This window comes from Embiotoca jacksoni, unplaced genomic scaffold (genome assembly GCF_022577435.1).
Source record: "Embiotoca jacksoni isolate LCO1_2020_lvr unplaced genomic scaffold, fEmbJac1.0.p SCAF_15, whole genome shotgun sequence".
Classification (NCBI taxonomy): domain Eukaryota; kingdom Metazoa; phylum Chordata; class Actinopteri; family Embiotocidae; genus Embiotoca; species Embiotoca jacksoni.
Window position 1 is genome coordinate 11,893,255 of NW_027185285.1, and position 22,181 is coordinate 11,915,435.

Here is a 22,181-nt window from a genome sequence, read left to right on the forward strand (position 1 = left end):
CTCAGACATGCAGCGCTGGTTTGAAAACCATGCTGTCAAGTCATTAGCAGAAGTGGATTCACACCGAGGTTCAATTTGGGTTAAGTATCCCCAGTGGAGGACCCAAAAAGGCAATGCGGGAATCTTGATCTTCTTTAGTAGGACATTTTACTGCCTGAGCAAATAAATACAGCTCGGCAGCTCAGAGGCTGTCAGTTCAGCACACGAGTGTTCAGCTAAGACAAGCTTGTCCTGTTCCAACACGCTGTTCAGGTCAGCGCCATTAAAGAAGACAAAATGAGAGGATTTATCATGATGTGATGTGAAGAACCCTTTAACAGTAATTAAAAGTAATTACTGTTTAACGTAATTGTTATTTAACTGTTGAAACATTGACAGCTCTGCAGAGGAAGTCTATTTTGTTCTAGATTATAGAAAGTAAACCTGAAGAACTTATTCAGGGACATGATATTTGGACTTGAGCTCTGATACACGCTGGTTGAAGTAATAATATGATGCTATAAGATGGTATTACGTTATCCTTTAATACGTTGCATTATTCATTACATTCCCGCCTCAGACAAATTAGCCTATTTTTTATAAGATATTACATTACCTGCCTAAGGTTACATTATCATTTTCTCCAAGCCATTTTCCAAAGTACATTTACAATGCAATTAATATTTAGCAATGGGCTTAATATCACATGTTGAGATAAATGGTAGAGATGCGATATAAAAACATTAAAAAGGTAATTAAAGGCATCAAGTGTCCCTCCCTGAGCAATGAATGACACATCTTACGGAGAGGACAACACATTAGTAGCACTGGTTCCTAACATCAACTGTACATTATATACTGTACATGTCACAGACAGTCATCATTTATTTTCAGAAAGGACCTGGTCTAAGTCATCTCTTGTAAGAAAAACTTTGAGTATTCCAGAGACACTAAATCAAACATCACAGAGAAAGAGTGATAATTTAAGACCTGATATGGTCAATGCACATATTAATTGATATTGCATAAACATATTTCTATCACAGTGATTAATTCTTACTGTTATACAAATTGTGAATAGAAGGCTAATTGTAGCAAAAACAACATAATTGTAAATATTGGTTATTGATTTTAAAAGATCTTAACTATACATACATTTAAACTCCTTGTGCAAACCAAAGAATTCTGTTCTACTCAATATTTATTCAGATTTATTTAGTCTTCATCTTTTTTTGTGTAGATCTATACAGAGTATCACTAACAGTGTGTTTGTCAGAACTGTGATAAATTATGAAAGTTGATAAAAGAGCCTCCATCTAAGATCCACTTACTCAGCTTTTGACCGTAAGTACCGCCAAGGTCAAGAACCAACTGTCACTCTAAATACAAGCATTCGTTTCAGGGTCAAGACGTCATCTGCGCTGTAAAGAAGGGGCCGACCTGTCATTGGTGGACGTGGGCTTCAGCTTCACTGTAGCGAAGGGATTGGTACCCCTGAAAAATACAAGGAGGCAAAGAGAGAAGAAGCAGAGAAATGAATGAAGAGAAAAAGATAGAGACAAATATCAGAAAATAGTCTGTCCCAAAATAATGTTTTGGAGCTAAGCTATATAGGGTTATGAAGGTTATAAGCAGAGAAATGAGCGCTGCATCTCAAACTGCACAAACATCATCTAGCAAAGCGTTCACCTGAAGTGAGAGTGATAGTCATGGTTCCCATCTGCTCATAACTGAAATGGTTTCAGTGTTAGTACGCACTTCAAACTCTAATGGAAGCGATTCTGTGCCTTTTCGATCACTGGCCTCATGTGTTGCTCTCAGACTTAATGGCTTCATGATATAGAGTGCTTTAAAAAATATCATTAGCTTCTCTAGAAGAAACACAAGTGGTCTTCATTTTAGCAAACTGTCTCCACTTTCAAAGCAGAGCTGCAGCTGCATTATTCTTACCTCGGGAAGAGTTCTGGTTGCGAGTGGTGTGGTTCGGATCTCTGTTGCAAAGAAGATGAGCAAAGTACAGTACGGGTTAGTGAGGGCCAGTTTAAACTGCAGAATGTAGACACAAGCGCTAATGGAGGCTCAGCAGGCTGCGGCCCTCGACCCCCTCGCCCTTCTGCTTTCAGTCTGTCCTCCAACAAGCTGCTCACTGAGGTGCAGAGCCAGAGCCGACACACACACACACACACACACACACACACACACACACACACACACACACACACACACACACACACACACACACACACACACTTCACAATGTGTCCAGTTGAAACAAACTGCAAAATCAAATATTTACAGTGAAGATCGACAAGAGACATTAACAGAGGCCATGCAGAGACATCTTGAAAAAGGTATGAATAGCACAGTAGGAAAAAACACTATCATGAATCTGCTCTGTCATTTGTATCATTGGAGAACAAGTTTGATTGCTAAATACTTCACAGAGTCTCTGAAAGTTTATTATTAGGAAGAAATGGAAGGTTTCACTCCTTAAGTCAACCATTTTTTTTGAGAATCGTGATCATTATCTCTGATATAAATCATTTAAAATTATACACAGTCTAATATCAGAGTTTAGGAGCCATTTATCATCTTCAAGTACCTCTCTTGACATCGAATAAACCCCTAAAAACAAATTTGCGGTTATCCAAATGACATGTTTTGAAGTTTTTTTTTCTAAGAAGAAAAAGAAAATCCCATAATACCTGAAAGTGGCCTGGATGTAACTCGACACCTTTGCCTTAATTCAGTAGGTGTGAAACTATTAATATGCAAATTGCTCAGCCTCTATCTTTATCCATAAGTCAACAAATTGTTATGTATTATAATCGCTGCAGAAGATTATAAGCTGGTAGTTCCAAAACAGAAATGCTCAGAAATGGCACTGACTGCTTATTTCACTCAGGATACATCTTCTTGAACATAAAAAACCCACATGGACACATTCGCCAGGTTAAAAACCTGATATTGTCTGGAGTAGGTCTTTAAGCACCTGCCTGTCAAAATGTCTCTGCATGCTCCTGACAGAAGTAATAATGCTATTCAAATCAGTGATGGATGTGACTGAATAGCATCAAAGAGACCGTCAGCATTATCACACAACAGCACACCACGGGTCGTACAGCACCAGAACTGTAAGTTCACAAGAACTTCAGTCATGTCTTGAGTCTGTCCATCTCACCCATAAAATGTAGCATTAAAAAAAACAATCTCACAAAGAAGGACACACACACACACACACACACACACACACACACACACACACACACACACACACACACACACACAACCTCCTCATTGGTATCAGCAGCTGGAGCTTCCTCCCTGCATCCACCAGAAAGAGGGATGTGTTGTCGTTGAGAACAACACCTTGCCACACTGCCCCTGCTGGACAGATGCCACATTTACAGCAAATATCTCCATCATTAGAAGGAACCCATATCACTTCTCCATCTTCAGCTTCTCCATCATTTTCATTACCATTTACATACAGTTATATTATCACTCAGTTGATCCCTCTTGTCATTTGACTAAGACATAATTAAGCCATCAGCTGTCACAGCTGTGGCTGATGTGATTTAACTCCACGGATAATTTTTTTTTATCATGAAACTGTTTAAATACAAAACAATCAGTCATATTTATATTAATAGCAGCCACAAAAGCCAAACGCAAAATACACCACAGCCCCGATATTTAATAAGACTACATTTATAAAGGGGTTATAAGCAACTAATGTCTTTATTTATGGCTACTATATAATTAACTAATGACAACAATAACATCAACGGGCTGCCTGGTCAAACTTCTGGTTAAGAACAGTTGAACCACTAATTAAAGGTTTGCAGACAGTTGTGACAAAAATAATGTTTTTGGCTTTGGTTTTTTGGCTTTTTTGACTTGGCTTATTAGAAAGTAAGAAACACACAGACATGCATTAATTGATTGTCAGCATATTGCCAGCAGAGTATATTGGAAAAGTCAGCCAATTAAATTTCTTACAACTGGGCATATCCAAAATTATAAATGCTTATATGAAATGCGAATCAGTTATAATTAATCTATAAATCTTCAGTAAAAATTAAGAATAAAGTAGTTAACCAATGGCATCCAACATGTTAAGAATGTGTTGAACTGTATTCTCTGTACAAAAAAGATTTATTTTTGTAGAAAGAGCACAGAGATTGATAATGACTGACTGTCATACCTTGTTCTTCTCAGACTCAGGCCTTCTGTTACAGGTCGCTGTCATTGGTCGCATGTCAGACTGTTTATTCAAAGACAAAGACTGCAGCGGTGGTGGAGGTGGAGGGGGCGGGGCTCCGCCGTGGCTGCTGATTCCTGGTTGGTCGAGCAGGTTGCTCATGCTGCTGCTTCGGGGAATGCTGTTATGGAAATTACACAAAATATCTGTTCAGTTGTTTTGGTTGTTGAAGAGGAAGAGTACGTGTTTTTCAGTTGACACATGAACTCTCTCTCCCCGTAATGCCTATGGTCCCTCATAAGAATATATTTTATTTCTTTTAAACGCACCAAAAAAAAAAGTGCATTACACTGCCACTGCATGTTTTACTTTTTAACAACATGAGACTTTGTATACATTCAGGTGCCTTTGATTACGGTCACAGTGCAGACATTCAGCTATGGCGTGTGTCCACATAGACTGAGAAAGTTTTAGTTCAACAGCTCTTACTGGTTTTCCTTAAAGCAATGGGTCACCCAAATATCCTAAATAGTACATGTTATTATTCCAGGCCTGAGTTTCATCCTGACCCCCTTTTAAATCTGCTGGTCCCAAAAACAATAGCGACAGCCTGGAGGGAAACTGCACTATGTAATCTGTATCACGACGGAATGGCAAAAAACATGCAATAGTTTTGGTCTTAATTTATATGCGTTCTAATGGCGACTGGGCTGTCCTCTTCACAGGCCTTGCATGACTTGACAATATTGCAGTGACGTTTTTTCACTTATCAAATTAAACAAAAAATAACTTTTAAATGTGTAAAACATTGTAATTACTTGAACGATGTACTCGTAGGCCACAAAACAGTATTCAACCACATCATGATACATACATATGTATAAGTACAGATTACAGAAGTAATCAAAATGCCTTTTATTATTAATATCTTTAGGCCTGTCTGATTGGCCCCTTCTACACTATTAAGTCTGTTATTCAGTGGACAAGAATACAATCCGAACACAGCATTGTTTTCAGTCATGGAGAACTGCCTAGATTCCTACTGATGATGTTATCAAGTAAAGACTCTGATTAGGTGACCTAAACAATGACTATACAAAACTAACAACAGGGGATAATACAAATTAAAATAACTGACAAGACAGCACAACTAAATACATAAAGACTGGATGCATAATTATACAGCAGATGTGGAGGAGGTTCCATTCAGGGGTGCACTGTCAGGAAAACCACACTGGGAAATTGTTTAGGAAGCTACCTGGAGTTGGGGGGCCTTTGATGTGCTTCTTTTCCTGGGACAGCCCAGAGTCTAGGATTGCTACTGCTTACATTTTAAGGGAAATTCTCTGTTTTACCATGATGTGTCATAGTGATACAGTCCTTTTAGGTAATGTTATGTGATAAAATCAGTCTTTTTAAAAAAAAAAAAATGTTTTAATTATGTTTACCTGGAGCTGGTTGACTTTGGAAGATCATCCACTGCTTCTACGTAAGAGGCTGGAAACCATCCCTGACTGAAAACAAAGAGGACAGATGGTAAAGATGACAGCAGTGGATTAACTGTTAATACCATGAAGACTGTTTAAAGTACACATTTAAAAAGAGTTGGTCAAGACTAGTGCACTTTATAATACACTTGGATGATGCTGTTAGTTTTGACCCATGCTAGCAGTGTGACTCTATGGATACCAGTCTGATATTGTTAACTCAAACTTTGCGTTATGAGCAAATACCTGCAAGACTGATTATATTTCTATCAGCCTTTACGTTACTTTGTGTTTAGCTCAAATATTATAATTAAATGTTAGCAAACTAACATGCTATGCTAAAATGAGACAACGGTTTTATCATTATATGAATATTACCAAAATTATATAAACATCTAGCACATCTGTGCCTAAGGACAGGCTCACAGAGACAATATGACTATACTCTTGTTACTATTGTTTGAGGGTTTTTTTGTCTTCTAATATTTCATTCTTCTATTTTCTATCCATTTATTTGTCCAAAATGTAATATAGCATTTTATTTTCCACTTAACAAATTGGTGCTTCTACAAAAGATGTCACTTTTTCTCATGAGATGATATTTACAGAAATGCCTGTCTCTTAAATATTAAATGTAAACATGTCTGTAACTTGTGAACTCAGTGTGCAACAGAGAGAAATAGAATACAAAACCATGAATATATTATATAGAACAGATGTGATTACACTGCAGACAGATGCCTACACAGCAACATAAGTGCAGACATGCATGGTCACGAGGGAATATCTCACCGGGAACTGTTGTCAACACGTCCGTACAGCCAGCCGTTCCGGGGCTGTTGGACCAGCACTGTGATGATCTGTCCCTTGGAGAAGGGCAGCAGAGTGGGGTTGGAGCCAGCAGGCTGGTGGGCCACCCTGGCCCGCATGGATCTCCCTCCACCTCCCAATGAGTCCACTGAGTAACGAGAGATGCTTCCCTGTGGAGACGGAGCTGGAGGAATGACAAATAAAACACGCAGGAGCAGAGTAAACAGTCTGTTAGAACACAACCTGCTTAAATGGCAAAAGAAATATAAAATATAAATAGCTAGAATGTGTTTCTTCATTCATTGAAGCTGGTATTCATAACTCAGAGGGTTAGCGGACTAATAGATATCTTATTACAGGAAGAGGATGCAGTTCACTGAATTATAGCAAACAAAGTGCCATTGTATTTCTTTCTGCTCCAGACAACAAATCTGTTGCATGTACCACGACTATTTAATATTCTGGAGGTTGTTTTATTGTCTGTTTTTCGGATACATTATTACCTTGTCTATTTACATTATAGATACGCACCCAAATAATTAGACAGACTTTCTGCTGAGGCACAAATGAGGAGGTATGACAGTGCATGATGAGATGAGCACTGGCTATTCGGCCATTTCTTCTGTAAATTACTTAGAGCTAAAAATTTGTATGACAGAAACACATTCCTTCAGGAAGTTGTGTTTTTGGGCGCAGGTTGTTTGTTTGTTGGTTTGTTAGCAGTATTACATAAAAACTACTGGTCCGATTTTCATGGAACTTGGTGAAAAGGTGTAGCAAGGAGGAGCCTATAAAATGTTGTCACAGATCTGAATGACGACGCGGATCCACGAAAGCTGTTTCACTTTAACTCACCTGGTTAGATTGGGCATGGTGGTAGTAAAGTTCAATTTTGACAAAACATCCTAGTCTAGAAATACAAAGACTCAGTTTCACAATTCATATTCACAGGTAAGGTAATCCCCTGGGATACACAACCTGCTCAAACTTAATAGAGCAAGCAGTTATTATGGAGACCTTTGGTCTGGTATAATGATAGAATTGCCACACTTGTTGCATATCATAAAATAGTGGACTATTGCCCACGGCAGACGTCCGTGCCCTTCTAGTTTTAAAATGCATCTAAACAAATGGTATAATTACTAAAAGTGATTCTAATTGTAAAATTATTATATGAACCACTCACCCCTTGATGGGACCTTTCCAAGGGTCAGCTCCTCTCTGCTCCTTCTGAACTCGTCCTCCTTCATTCCCCTCTATAAATGACGTACACAGGTCCAGACAGAAATCATTTACCAGGAACTTCTATTGTCATCATAGAAAACAGAGAACACATAGCAGACTGAACAGACTGAAACGAGGCATTTAGTTATTTAGTCAGAGTTAAAGGTGGTATCTGCAATTTCAGTTACAAACAGTATTTATGTTTGAGGAGATTATTACCACGAGTGTGCCATCACTGGAATTACAGTTGTTGAGATTAAACTAAACCTGTGCTTCTCAAATTTATACTTGCTTCATCAGATGTGAAGATTGATAGCACTCTCATGTCTGTGTGCTAATTTATAGTCAGCAGCCAGTTAGCTTAGCTTCGCATAAAGACAGGAAGAAGGTGGAAATAGCAAATGTAAGTAGATCTTGGGTGACTACAGATGCACAGTTCATATACAGTATCTGCCTGAACTGGCTCATAGGCTGCTCTCTATTAAGGATCAGTTCATAATCCAAACAACATTCACATAGCTTCATCACAGTTCTAAACATATATATTTTTTGTGCCAGAAAATCTGTAATATATGTCTTCTAGTTCCTCTGAACGCTTTCGCTAACAGTTTTGTGCCACATGCCAGAGCTGTGATCCATTCGCATGGTTTCAAATTAAATCAGGCGCCAACCACCAGAGGGCACCCAAATATCATTGCAGTAATTCACTGGTGTGCCTTCTCTGTGTGTCTCCGGTCTGATATTATGAATTTCTCTGTGCAAATAACACTTTGTATCACAATCTGATTTTATATTTAATATTTAGTTCATAAATGTACTTCTATTCAGCAACTCTAAAACAACATTTTAAAAATTAAAACTGTTTTTCAATTTCACAAGACTTTTCCCCAAAAACGATTTTTAAAGAGATTCACTCAGTTAATTCCCAGAAATCGGGATTATACCTCACGCCAGCAGCATATTCTTGGAGTTTTGAAAGATTCATATGCAATCTGGCTCTGACCCCACATAAATAACTCAGCTGCTTTGTGAGTCACTGGCACTCATATTGTTCACTCTCCTCTGAACTCACAGTGTTGTTTAGAGTAATGGGTTGTCTGGTGGCGTCAACCTCGTCTGTCCAGGCCTCAGTTCTCTGCTGGAGAGTATCCCCTGTCTGACACACACACACACACACACACACACACACACACACACACACACACACACACACACATTGAAGTATTTGCCCCCCATTAGTAAGTGAGCATTAACCACAGCTTATGTTACTGCCGCTTGTGTTAATAATCATTTGGCAGAAAAAGAGACTCATTAACACAAATCTAACTTACAGTTACTTAAAGTTACAAGGTAAACTATGTAAATGATCGGTCATTCACATCTGATAAAGAGTGGTCTTTATTAGTAGTTATGATAAAAAAATGGTAAGTCAAAACCATGAAATAGTCAAAACTATAAACCAAATTTATGGGATTAATCAATTCTGTGAGATAATATGTTTCAGTATTTTTTTTTTTTCAGCTGCAGTTTCACTTTTGATCTCACCACTCTGACTTCTGTGTAATTATTTAGATGATTTTGACATTTCATGAGCAAGTTTATGTGAATTATTTGTCATTCATCAGGGAAATTTTAGATTGTAACGTTCATTTTAGCATCTTTCAATCTGCGGCTCACAAGGAGGCCCAGCAGCTGCACTTTGTCATGCCTCTCATCACACAGTATCAGTATTAGATAGTCTATGAAGTGATATTTAATGAGTCTTTATGGGGGTTTTTTCCCAGCGGCTGCTATTTGCCACTTGTCTGTGCGTTCAGACGGCTAAACAAACAAGAACTGTATGTCGGGTCAGTCGCTTTAGTCCCAAACCACTGGCATAGTTTCAAAGGGCTTCATGACAGCCTACTTATTAAAAAAAAAAAAAAACTATACATAAAAACGACCAGGCAAGTGTGTAGCGAAATATCAGGTGAAAGTTGTGACAGTATTTTCTCAGTTTATTTTGTAGATAAAGAGTAACAGCGGGTTGGATTTACAGCACAAAAGTTGTCTAGTCATAAAACCTTTAATTAGATCAGTAGAGGGGTGTCATAAAAAGCGAATCCAGAGTTCAAACACAATACCTGTTAGTGTGGGATCAGTCGTGCTGTAGAACCTGAATCTCTATCTGTACTTTAAAAGCTGCAGCGCTGTGTTGGACTCTGCTAAAAGAGGGGAGCTTCCCTACGGGGGACCGATGAAGTCTCACATAATCTTTCCCCATTTTTATGGATTCTCTTTTGAGCTCCTCTTATTGTCTGTCTAACATTCATTTTAACGCCTTGTGTGACAAATTCGATCCACTGGGCACCTGCAGTCGATAAGCCAAAGCAAGCTATGAAATATTGAATTTGCAAATGCTATTTGAAGTAGGCTGTATACCTTATTCATGAGCTGGGCGATGGACTGTGTCAGGCCACAGTGTTTCTCGGCCAGGAAGCGGTATCGCCTCTCCTCTTCCTTCAGAGCCTCGCTGTGGCTCTCCCTGAGGAATTGCACATACTCACTACAATCCTGAGGATACACATAATTGACAGAACATATATACAAACTTTGCAAGGACACATACATATCCAGTGGTGCAGAAAGACGGAGAAACACACTAACCTGCCTGGTTCCTCTCTTTAGCTGTCTCTCCAGAACTGCTGCCTGCTTGTGAACTTCCACTTCATAGTGATCCCTGCTGCTCTGTAGGAGAATTAATATCACATCTGTGTCCAACCACCTCTGTCATACAGATACTGTGGTACAGTGTCAGGCCAAGCAACACAATGGATTATAAGTTTGCTCATTTATTCCAAAGGCACCTTCAGTTTTAATGACTTTTTCTAAATATGCCTGTGAGATAAATTATATTATCACATTAATAAATTAGATAATAACTTCAAGGCCACACAACTTATTTGTCCTTAACTGATCCTATCACACCCTGCAGTTATAGAGCCCCTTTCGACCTTGTTGCGCCATGCTTGGCTTTCACTCACTGATATGTAACCTTTGTCCAGGTGAATGTTCTTGTCCATCTCCTGAAGACCTTCCGCACTAAACAATTGGAACTGGAACGAAACACACATAAAATCCTATTACTATAAGTATTTATACACACATTGTGATAGGCAGATTATTGTTGATGTAATTTACCACTCTCCCCAGCTCCAAGGTGAGTTTTCGTTGGTTATCAGAGATCTGAACCAGGACATCTCCTGAAAGACAATATTATAGATTATAAATATATAATACGTTGCTATAAATCAATAACATGACATTTTGCAGTGTGATATTATCGAGCTCCTGTATTCATTAACTCATTAACCCATGATGTAAAAACTAATAGAAAATACATGACACACCCAAACAGATTTATCCAATGTGACATCCTTTGGAAGAACTTTTCTTACATAAAGGAAACACTTCCTGATATGAAGTCAAAATGTGTTTTTTGTGTCACTGGCTTTTGAGCTCACAGATGTGAAATATTTGCAGAAACTTGACTATTCTGCCACCAGAAGTTGAGTTCAGTTGGTCATCGTTGGCTCTTGTATGTTTCTAGAATACATGCAGCTTTTTCTCAGACCTCCGACCACGCAAATGTTGACAGGCATCTTTTATCAACTCCTCAAACACACTTGTTGGAGAAGAACAGCCAACCATTTTCCTGCTTCAACGTGATTTCTTTTTCTTAGATGTACTCAGACAAAAAGGGAAGAAAATTTGAACACTGGATCGTTTCGTGTTTATTTGCCCCAAACAGCCATTGTTCTAACTGTACACAGTAAAACAGTATTCATATATGTATTTTTTTGTTTTTTCATACGATTTATTAAGTGTGACTTTAGTCTTTCTGCAAACAGTTGCTAGCTGTGCACATGCAATCGTTCTTTAATGTGTTTTTCAAGTAGCATGACTGTTCAGATAACTGATATGTATTTTGCAGTATTTAAGCTATTTTCTTGAGCTCCATGTGTGTTTAGTAAAATTAATATGACATTCTACTGAAATCAGTTACAGAAAAAATATGTAATTAAATTACATTTACTGTTCAAAATGTTAGTGATTCCGCGTGGTTTTGTCTCGATATATTATGTTCTTTGTTAAAAATCGTATACTTAGAATATAACATTCATACTTTTCACTTTTCAGGTGTAGACAGGCTCCATTAATTTGGCAGTATACACTTACATTTTTAACCTTATTTTTGATTGTTTGTCTTGTTTCAATTTGCACCGCCTCTCAATCAGATCAATGTGTATTGTTATAAACAACCACAAGGGGGTTGCAAGTAGGAACTATTAGGATAACAGTCATTGGACAAGAATGCCTTTCATTGTAGGAAATTCAAGAACATTTAATGAGAAAAAGACTCCACCATTACTGTACACAGCACATTAAAAAAATGCTGGGTTATTTTAATTACCCAACTGCTGTGCTGATGCTGTTCTGTCATATGTTAGGTTGGTTTAAGCTGACTTTGGGTTATGCATATTGACCCCATCCATTGAGTTGGAGGTGACTTATCATTTTTTAAGTCCACCATTTTAATACAAATGTGGGACAGAAGAGGAACCTAAATATCTGATAAGAGCTCTAAACTTGTTCCAGTATTGTCTTTTACCAAACTGAAACCTTACAGCATGTTCTTGAAATGTTAAACTCGTTTAGCTTGGCTGTCACTGATCCTAGAAGGCTTGCCGGGATTAATTTCCTCCGTTGGGAGACTGTAACACTGTACAAGCAGAGTCGCCCAATGATCCAGTTTCTAAAAAGCCTTCAGCTCCAACTGTTTAACCTGACATACCTCTGACATAAAGCAGCTGGGTTAAGTGAGGGGAGCACAGCCGGCTGCCTGTCATCATCTATTATTCATGTTCCCAGCTAACAACTGACACTCACCTGCCAAACTCAACTCGCTTTAAAACACACGCAAACATACATTAGATTATAGTTTGGCTTTGAACAATACTGCTGTCATGAAATAGAAATCTAAGTGAAGGCTTCAGCCATATTCTTCTTCAGCTTGACTGGACCTGATCCCAATACAAATATGAACTCAAACTACTCAAACAAATCTGCTCATCTTCATAGACACTGACTGTTAGAGATACTGTTAAAAAATATGCATTCAATAAGTTCTCAAAGCATATTTAAGACATCGATGTGTATGCTAATCACACATGCATGTTACACAAGCACAAGTCAGTCATTATGAGAGGAGTAATAAAATGCTGCCTGAGGGTAAACTTTGGTCCTCATGATACGATCGAACACTGTTTAATGTGATTAATAATTACCATATATACATCAAAGACAAACTGCTGACATCCGGTTGTAAATACGGCCCTCCTGTTTCCTCTTGATAATTGGGACTTTATGTGAGTTCGCTGTGCATGTGGATGAATGTGTGTTCCCACATACCCAGAGAGCGTGAGGACATGGTGCGGTAAGCCTTCTCGCCGATCTTTGAAAGTGCACTGAAGTAAGCCTCACTTGTTACAGCAAAAGCTGAAACACACACAAAAACACAATCACATAGACATAATGGTGTCATTTGATGCTTTTGTTTGGTACAATTCATTTTGCTGGCATGATATTAAAAAAGCAGGTAGGAAAATAGCTATTGATCCAAAAAATATACAAGTTATCCATCCATCATCTATACCCACTTTATCCTGAACAGTGTTACAGGGGGGCGGAGCCTATCCCACCTCACCTTGAGCAAAGGCAAGGTACACCCTGGACAGCTCACCAGTCTATCACAGGGCCAACACACAGAGACAGATGGAAACAATGCCCATTCACGCTCAAGGGCAATTTGTAGAATCACCAATTCACCTGAAATGCATGTTTTTTAGGATGGTGGGAGGAAGCCAGAGTACCTGGAGAGAACCCGCACAGGCACAGAGAGAACATTTAAACTCTACTCAGAAAAGCCCAAGCCGGGAATTGAAACTAGAAACTTTTCCCTGTAAGGTGACAATGTTAACCACTGCACCACTGTGCTGCCCACACAAATTATTCAATAATTGTAAAATGTATTTTTAAACACAAACAAATATGTTAATGACTTGATGTCTTCTCATCTAGCATTAACCATCAACCTCACTCTTACCACTGGCCATTTTGATCACTGTCAAATCACAGTTTGATCCCAGTTAAATATTAAACCTGCCGTTGCCTTAGTAACCTGAGCACAAGACCGGGTCCCTGAGCAGAGGTATTCTGGTCTTTTTGACTTGACTGCATTTTAATGAGGAAAAACATGTCTTGTATTTGAGGCTACAGCCGGTTCAAAACAAACAACACCACACACTAACTGAGGCCACGAGACTGACAGCGATCATTATATTGGTGTACTTTACAACACAGAGCTGCGTCAGTAGGCTAAACACACTCCCGTTGTGTTAGTTCCTGGTCTTGTCAACATGTCATAAGGTTATGACTCCACCCTGTAAACAAACAGCAGAATTATAGCGTCTGTGCAGGTGGTGAAGAGACACGTCTTAATCTATATTTTATGTCTGCAGAGCTGCTGGTGCAGTGCTGCTATGATCAGCTGTTCATGTTTTTACTCTTACATGTACTAAACAAACATCTATACTGGGGCTGAATTTAATTTACAGTGAAGCACTTTAAAGGTCTTCACATTAATGTGCAGCAGAAATTAGTGGTGATTATGGTGTGATAATTATGACCTAAAATGTAGATGCCTCGGCTAGTTTCATCCTGGCTCCGGACTGAGCTTTTCTCTTTCTAGCAGCAATTACAGCCAACACAGCCGAGCATACAGAGCATAGGAACCAACTCAGAACCATTTGCCTATATTGAGTTGTCTAAATCCCTGCCTCTGTATATAGATATCAAATATGGTTGCAGGGCCTTGTTTGTTTGCTAACTGTGGTTATAAAAACCTCCTTGGTTACAGGCTCATAAACGAGGCTGCAATAGCACCAGGATATTCCCAAAGCACATGAACTTTGGAATCAGTTTGACTCAAATAGATACCGGACAGCTCCCTCAACGCAGTGTGTTTTGTTTACAGCACTTATAAAGATAGGTCTGTGAAATCCACACAAAAATATCCTAAAGGAGAGCAACTCAGCGGATAGTCTTTCTTTCTTTCTTACCACTGAAGGCTTGGACATAGCTGTTTCCCAGAGAAACCAGTTTCTGTAGACTTGGGTTGAACTCATCTATTAGGCTCTGTTTGAAAAATACAAACACACACACACACACACACACACACACACACACACACACACACACACACACACACACACACACACACACACACACCACAGACTCTGTTAAATTTAGAAAGTCAGAAAAAACTGTAAGACCCACCTAAAGGAGAATCAATAAGATTCATCTCTGAATCAATCTGTATTTATGAGCAGAAATTCTCCCTCCCAGCACTGGAGCACAGACAAGCTGAGACTTAAATCTCTGCTCCTATCAAGTAAAGGAAATACTCCTTGAATTTGAAAATTACTTTGTGAATTCACATCACGTTTGTTCGGCAGAAATTTCACTTAAGAGTTTAACTGAGCTTCACTCCTCAGTCACCGAGAACCGTTTCCATTTTCTACAGAAATTAGTTTACTGAAGATTGCCTTGAGAGGAAATCAGGTTTGTTTAATTTGAGTTGGTGGCTCACACAACGTGTCTATTACATACCGAGTAAATCCCCAAGGTGGAGCGATGCAGCTGATCACTATTCATCCCCGTCATGTTTATATCCAGAATAGTGCAACAGTCAATGAAACCTTGAGCTGGTCTGCCGGCCTTGAATCATCCAGCGAACGTAGCACAACCTCAAAGAGAAATGGGAGTTAATGTTGTTGGGCTGAACGTGGAGTTGAGGAGTGGAGGCAGCTCGGTGTGGTGATAATCGACACCACTATGACCCGAGAAAGACAGGAGTAAATAATTAAACGTGGCTTAACCATAAAACACTGACACATGCTGTGTGTAGACGTGTGCACCTGAGTGTGTATTTCCTGCACTGTGTGTTTTAGTCAAGTCTATAACAGAGATCTGTTTTTACTCAGTCATAAAAATGGTGAAAAAGAAACAAAAATGATCATATTATTGGTATTTTATACCATATATTTCATACTGTGGGTAAATTAAAAGACCAAATCCAACAATGGGATTGTTCCTCTGTCATTATGACTTCCTTATCCTGTCTGTGGCTCTCAGTCCCAACTTCATCGATTCATACTTAGGACATAAATCTTCAGTTGGTTGTGAATACATACTTTTTTTTTTTTTTTTTTTTTTTTTTTAATTTTTTTTTTTTAAGGTAATTGCTTAATACAACAGGGCATTAAAGTTTTTTGTAAACATTTCTCAAAGAGAAGCAAAGAGTTTGTTTGTTGGAGACTATTTTTTACATTACATTTAGCTGATGCTTTTATCCAAAGTGACTTACAACATATATATATATATTTTTTAGTGTTCAGTGTCTTGCTCAAGGACACTTAGGGATGTGGACAGGAGGGGTTGGGATTGAACCACCAACCTTCTGATTAGTGTGCCACCCACTCTACCATCTGAGCTACAGCCTCCCTTTGTGGATTAATGTGGATTAATACACATTTGGTGCACTGTTTGAGTATTTAGAGCAGCAGGGTGGTTTGATGTAAATACTCTAAGACTGTAGAGTATTTTGATTGTTTGTTCCTTTTGTATGTCTTTTATTTTGGACGTTTTGTGACTGCAGTCGGTGCATTTCCTGTTGCGCTTTTATTTTGAAGGTACAAAACCGGAAGTAGGTAGTAAGAAGCGGTACAAAACGAAAAGGCCAAAGGGACAAAAGTGATAAAAACAAGGAAGGGGGTTACGGGTTTTGTTAGTTTAGCACCTGGCCGAAATGGGCACAAGGTACTCTCTTCAAGCTCATTTTGTGGAAAATATTGTTTTAGGTTGCTACGGTTTTTCAGTTTTTGTGTCATTAGTGAAAGAGCTCAAGCTCACAAACTGCTGTTTCCAGTGCACCGCTGCCTGGTTAAATGTAACATGTTAGTGGGAAGGATAGGGAAGATGCTCAACAGTGTTCAATAACGTTTGTCTTCAATCATTCAGCTGGGGATGCTACACATACTGTGCCCATATTTATCACAATATCTATCATTTTATTTGAAGGACTTGTTCTCTGGTTTAGTTTTATAAAATAATAGACCTCTATCAGGCTACAAAGACAATACTTCTTAATGAGAACAATTCTTCAGTGGTTTTGGTCTTCTAGGGTATTGACCATCACCGGTCATCAAACTAAAAGTATGACCTTGTTTTTTTAGACAGGTAGCCACAAAGGCCACAATTCTGTTTCTGAACTAAACATGTGAAAAACCCTCCAGCTGGTAAAGCATGTCCCACGTATCAAGGCTTAGTGGTCTGTGTCTAAATCCAGCCCTTTGCTGCATGTCATCCCCTCTCTCCCCCGTCTGCCCTGGCTCTCTATCACAATCAACTAAAGCCGAAAAGAAAACAAGGTCAGTATTATTGAGATGGAAAGCAAATGCATAAATACACAAATGTAAATGCTGTTCTACTTATATTTATAGTGACATGTATTCACATGTCAAATGAATGAAATGAAATCAAGTCTAAATTAAAAACAAAACAAAACAGGAAGAAAACAATATCTTTGCCAGCAAGAACAGTTGCCAGTTAACTCAAGTTAGAAAAAAATGAATTTAATTTAATTGGTTAGAACTGCTATAAAAGCTTAAGTTGGTCAATTGTGTGTGTGATTGATTTCTCTCTCCAGGTCTTTGTGGTACATGTTAAGGTCATGTGATCTCTGTTTGTAACTGAAAATTGCTTAACATCTTCTACACAGTTCAGTAGTCTGTACACTTATTAAGATTTTCCACAATGTGACTCTGCTACTTTGCTCTACTTTGTGCACATTACATCTATTTAATGTCCACCCACACTCAGAGGCAGGTTCCTCCTCTTTTGCTCTCTCTGAGGTTTATTCTCTTTTCCATTAAAGGTTTTCAGGGAGTTTTTCCTCATCTCAATCAATGGTCTGATAGAGGGTGTATATGCTTTATATATTGTGAAGCCCTTCATGATTTGTGATTTTGGGCTACATAAATGAAATTGCACTTGTAAATAGAGCAGATTAAATAATGCATAATATACTATGTCCCAAATCCTTTAATACAGTAATGTCACTAATTCTCCTCATTTTTGATTGGTTAATGCAAAATCCAGGGGTCATATGTGCTGACAATCATGTAATCCTTTTATTTTAATCAATTTGGATGTCAAAATCTACTTGTCCAAATTATATAAGGCATAATGAAGCAGCGCTGTTTAAAATACAACGTGCAAGAAAATGTATAAAGTTGAATGTATCTCAGTAATTTTCATTAGTATAGAGGCGCTAAACCATCAATTGATGAGGCAAAACATGCACTTCTTCCACAAAAGATGAGAGAAACACAGAAAACCTCTGCATCTATTACACAAGACATGGAAAGAGTCGCTTTGCCATATTTGATCAAAACCTCAGATGAAAGAAGAGAAAATTATTAACTCTTTTTCGTATTTCAGCCATCACATTTTGGCACAAGCCTCGGTGACACACTGCTGTGCTCTTCTCTCACCCTGCAGCTATGATGGATTTATTATTGTCTGGCTGTAGATTTTCTTTTTTCCCAATATGCCAGAGTCAGTGAACTACATGGATGCTGATGTATTCCTTTTGTGAATGCATGTGGTGTCATCTGACTATTAATTCAATATATTTTAATTCTATTCAATTTGATGCATATTAAGAATCCAGGCAGGAAGTGAGGATGCACGCTGTGAAACCTTTGGTTCCTGCTTTAATAGTTCACAGTTTAACAGATGACAGATCCTAATGGAGAGAGAGAGAGCGAGCAAGAGACTCGTACAGTAGATGGCACCATAAACTAATGGGAGACATGACTGGAATTTTAAACAGCTTCATCAGACATACTCATTTAATCTCTTTCTTGTTTCTTCTTCTCTTCTATTCTTTTGTCTTCTCTCGAGTTACCATCTTCTCTGAATATTGATTGTAACGTGCAGTATTAAATGTTATCTGATTACAGACTATCAGCACTGGAGGAAGCAGCAATACTGCAGAATAAAAATCCTGCTTTTAAAGGCTTAATAAAAGAACAAATGCATTATCAGTGAATTTATTTACACTATCAATAGTAAATAAAAGTAAGACTTAAAATTTATGTCACTGGATTATTATTACTAAATTTGTAATGCCTGGGCAGCCTTTTCTAGGTTGAGGCTGTAAAGCTGCTCTCTCTCTCTCTCTATGTAAATATTTAAATATATATAAATTCACTGATAAAGGCTGGTATGTTAACCCTTAAGCTGCAAAGTAACCAGTGTTTCTGGGTAAATGTGTCGAACTGTGGTACTTCAGTGTATTTTATTAGCAATAATACTTTTGACTTTATTTATTTATTAGGGCTCGAGCCCTATTGTTCTTCAAGGAATTCTTCTTCCCCGTTATTCTCGCTCATTAGGCTTAATCGCTTTTTTGGCGGCTTTAACATACTAAAAAACTCATGAAACTTGTAACCTGCGTCAGTCGTGGTGAAAATGTATGTATTGTAGTGGTTTCACCAAATGGCTCACTAGCGCCCTCTAAACTGACACCTGAGCACCTAGTTTCACCTGCATGCACGAAATTCAGTGGACGTGTAGATCATGCCTACATCTAAAGAAAAGTCTCCTGGCACGAAGACCTACATTTGACATGAAGTCCGCCATTTTGAATTTAGTCGCCATTTTTGGCGATTCGCACATGTTGTACTTTAACGAACTCCTCCTACAGAATATTTCGGACCGACTTGAAATTTTGTCAATACAATGTTAACACCTTTCAGATTAAAAATTATTTAAAAAAAAATGTTTCCGTCGACCGGTGTGCCCATGGCGTGGTGGCCATTTTGAGCATCTCGCCATGAAACTATAAATTGCTGTAAATCTTATGTACATGGACTGACCTTCTCCAAACTTTACATGTATGATAACTGTCCATCCCTGAAGGTAATATTCACTCATAGTCGTAGAAACTCTGCCGGGAACTAGAAATTAAACTTTTCATACTTTCACATGCTTCGTTGAGCTGGTTGATCACATGAACCTAAATTCAGGTCAGAATAGCCTTAACATGTGATTGATGATGTATTAAGAAGTTCGTGCGACTTCGTTGAAGGGCGTCACTGTGGCGTTGCTATTGTATGACTTTTTTTTTTCATATTTCCGATGACATGCTATAGAATGACTTTTATTTCATTTTCTGAAGACATGCTATAGTATGACTTTTTTTTTTCATATTTATAGCATGTCCCAGATTTGACAAATGAAGCAATGGTGCAGTGGTTTGAACAGTTGCCTCACAGAGAGAATTTCCTGCCTTCGATTCCCACTTGAGACATGCATGTCTGTTCAAAAAAAGTCATATGTGTTGTACAAATACTTAATACAAAGGAATTCAATTCCCACTTGTGGCATGTACATTATACAACATAATGACTTTTTTTCATATTTTAGACGACATGCTATGTTATAGTATGACTTTTATTTCACATTTATAGCATGTCATGCTCTAGTGTGACTATTGCTTCATATTTCTGACGACATGCTTTAGCTTGACTTTTTTTCATGTTTCAGAAGACATGCTTTAGTATGACTTTTTTCATATTTTGGACAACATGCTATAGTATGACTTTTATTTCATATTTCTGATGACATGCTATAGCATGACTTTTTTTTTTTTTATCATATTTTAGATGACATGCTATAGAGTGACTATTATTTCATATTTGCAGTGGTTTGAACAGTTGCCTCACAGAGAGAATTTCCTGCCTTTGATTCCCACTTGAGACATGCATGTCTGTTCAAAAAAAGTCATACTATTGCATGTTGTACAAATACTTAATACAAAGTCATACTATAGTATGTCCTCAAAAGCACAAAGGAAATTCACAGTACCACAGGCTCAATGGTGTAGTGGTTAGTGCTATTGCATCACAGTGAGGAGGTAATGGGTTTGATTCCCACTTGTGACATGTATGTCATATGACTTAATATGATTGATTTATGACTTTCAGTAAACTAACTGAGCAGCTCTGATAAAACACCCCTCATATTATAGATACAATCCTGTGGACAAAATGTACTAAAGAATGAAGAATCTCCAGCAAAGGAAAACTTTAAAACCCTCACATCACTGCAGAACACAACATAACGGTCAAGGGGGACTGAAATGATGAATCGAGCCCCTACTAGCCAGCCACAGAATCTCGCAAAAGCTTTTATAGACATAATAGATCAGCAGTATATTTCAATCATCTCACTGGCCTTTTTTATGCACTTGTCCCTCTTCCATTACAGCTCAGAGGAGTGAAAATGGACCCTGCAACAGTGCTGAAACTTCATTTAGTTAAAAAAAAGAAAATGTATTTTAATATTTGTTTACTGCGTTCAAAGATACAAGAATTATTACAGTCAACATGAGGGCAATTAATGCGACAAGCTTGAGGAAAGATAAGAACACACAGTGCTGCTGCAGAGCCAAAACACCAGAAGTGACAGTGAGTGTTCTTGTTGAATACAAATGTGTGGAGCTCAGACATCGCTGTTACTTGTGTGTGTGTTTTGTATTTACTTTTCCCAGGCTCTTGTCTCCATCTCTACAGGAGTACTTAACAATCTCTTTTACTATTCCAGTGAGCCGGAGAAGATCGAGCTATTTCTGCTGCAGACATGTTCCATGCTAAGATGGGCATCTTAAGTTCGAGCACTCAGCGCCCACAACTTTGAGAAGTCTTAGCCTAAATCCCCCTTGCTACTTGTGTGAGAATGCACATCCCACCACTAATTGCATGCATGTGAGAGCTACACTTCCCTCCAACAGTGAAATATTGTTTCCCACACCAGTCTTTGCCTATCTGGGCATATGTCAAATATTCTGTCTCATGTACGCCTATAAATTTACTTTTTATATTATGTGTCAGGTCTTTATCATGCTCTGCAACACACACACACACACACACACACACACACACACACACACACACACACACACACACACACACACACACACGAAACGCCCAGTGTCATATCTGCTGCTGTAGAGCTGTTCCACGGGGAGCCTCGAGGCTAACTTATGGCTATCCACACATCAGTAAGCTGGTGATGTGTTGCTGAGCGAGAAAATATTAAACCAAAGGGAGAGAAAAAACTAATTTCTGATGTAATGTATGCGTGCAGGAATGATCAGGTTCAGAGCTCAGTGTTCAATAAATGCTGAAGGAACAAGAAAAGCTTCATACAGCATGCATTTTAAGATAAAACAGAAAGTCTGATGTGTTTCTTGGAGCAAAGAAAACGTGTGACATTCTTCACCCTGTGCACAGCAAAAAAGCAAAAAG

General features: G+C 38.4%; 1 protein-coding gene across 1 annotated transcript; it reads right to left on the bottom strand.

The window, feature by feature from the left end:
• Positions 1 to 444: 444 nt before the first annotated feature.
• On the bottom strand, positions 445 to 15,939 carry baiap2l2a (BAR/IMD domain containing adaptor protein 2 like 2a). Its single transcript, XM_069149649.1, has 14 exons — positions 15,415 to 15,939; positions 14,865 to 14,940; positions 13,156 to 13,242; positions 10,885 to 10,946; positions 10,728 to 10,799; positions 10,351 to 10,431; positions 10,126 to 10,257; positions 8,777 to 8,860; positions 7,667 to 7,736; positions 6,463 to 6,664; positions 5,632 to 5,697; positions 4,187 to 4,364; positions 1,930 to 1,970; positions 445 to 1,473 (listed from the first exon to the last, which is right to left on the bottom strand). The coding sequence occupies exons 1-14, from the start codon at positions 15,466 to 15,468 to the stop codon at positions 1,392 to 1,394; spliced, it is 1,287 nt and encodes a 428-aa protein (XP_069005750.1). The 5' UTR covers positions 15,469 to 15,939; the 3' UTR covers positions 445 to 1,391.
• Positions 15,940 to 22,181: the final 6,242 nt, after the last annotated feature.

Coding starts and splice junctions, on each gene's coding strand:
- baiap2l2a (XM_069149649.1), bottom strand. CDS start 15,468: ATGACGGGGATGAATAGTGATCAGCTGCATCGCTCCACCTTGGGGATT. Junction 10,947..13,155: donor CATGTCCTCACGCTCTCTGG/GTATGTGGGAAC, acceptor ATTGTCTTTCAG/GAGATGTCCTGGTTCAGATC. Junction 8,861..10,125: donor TCGCCCAGCTCATGAATAAG/GTATACAGCCTA, acceptor TGTGTGTGTCAG/ACAGGGGATACTCTCCAGCA.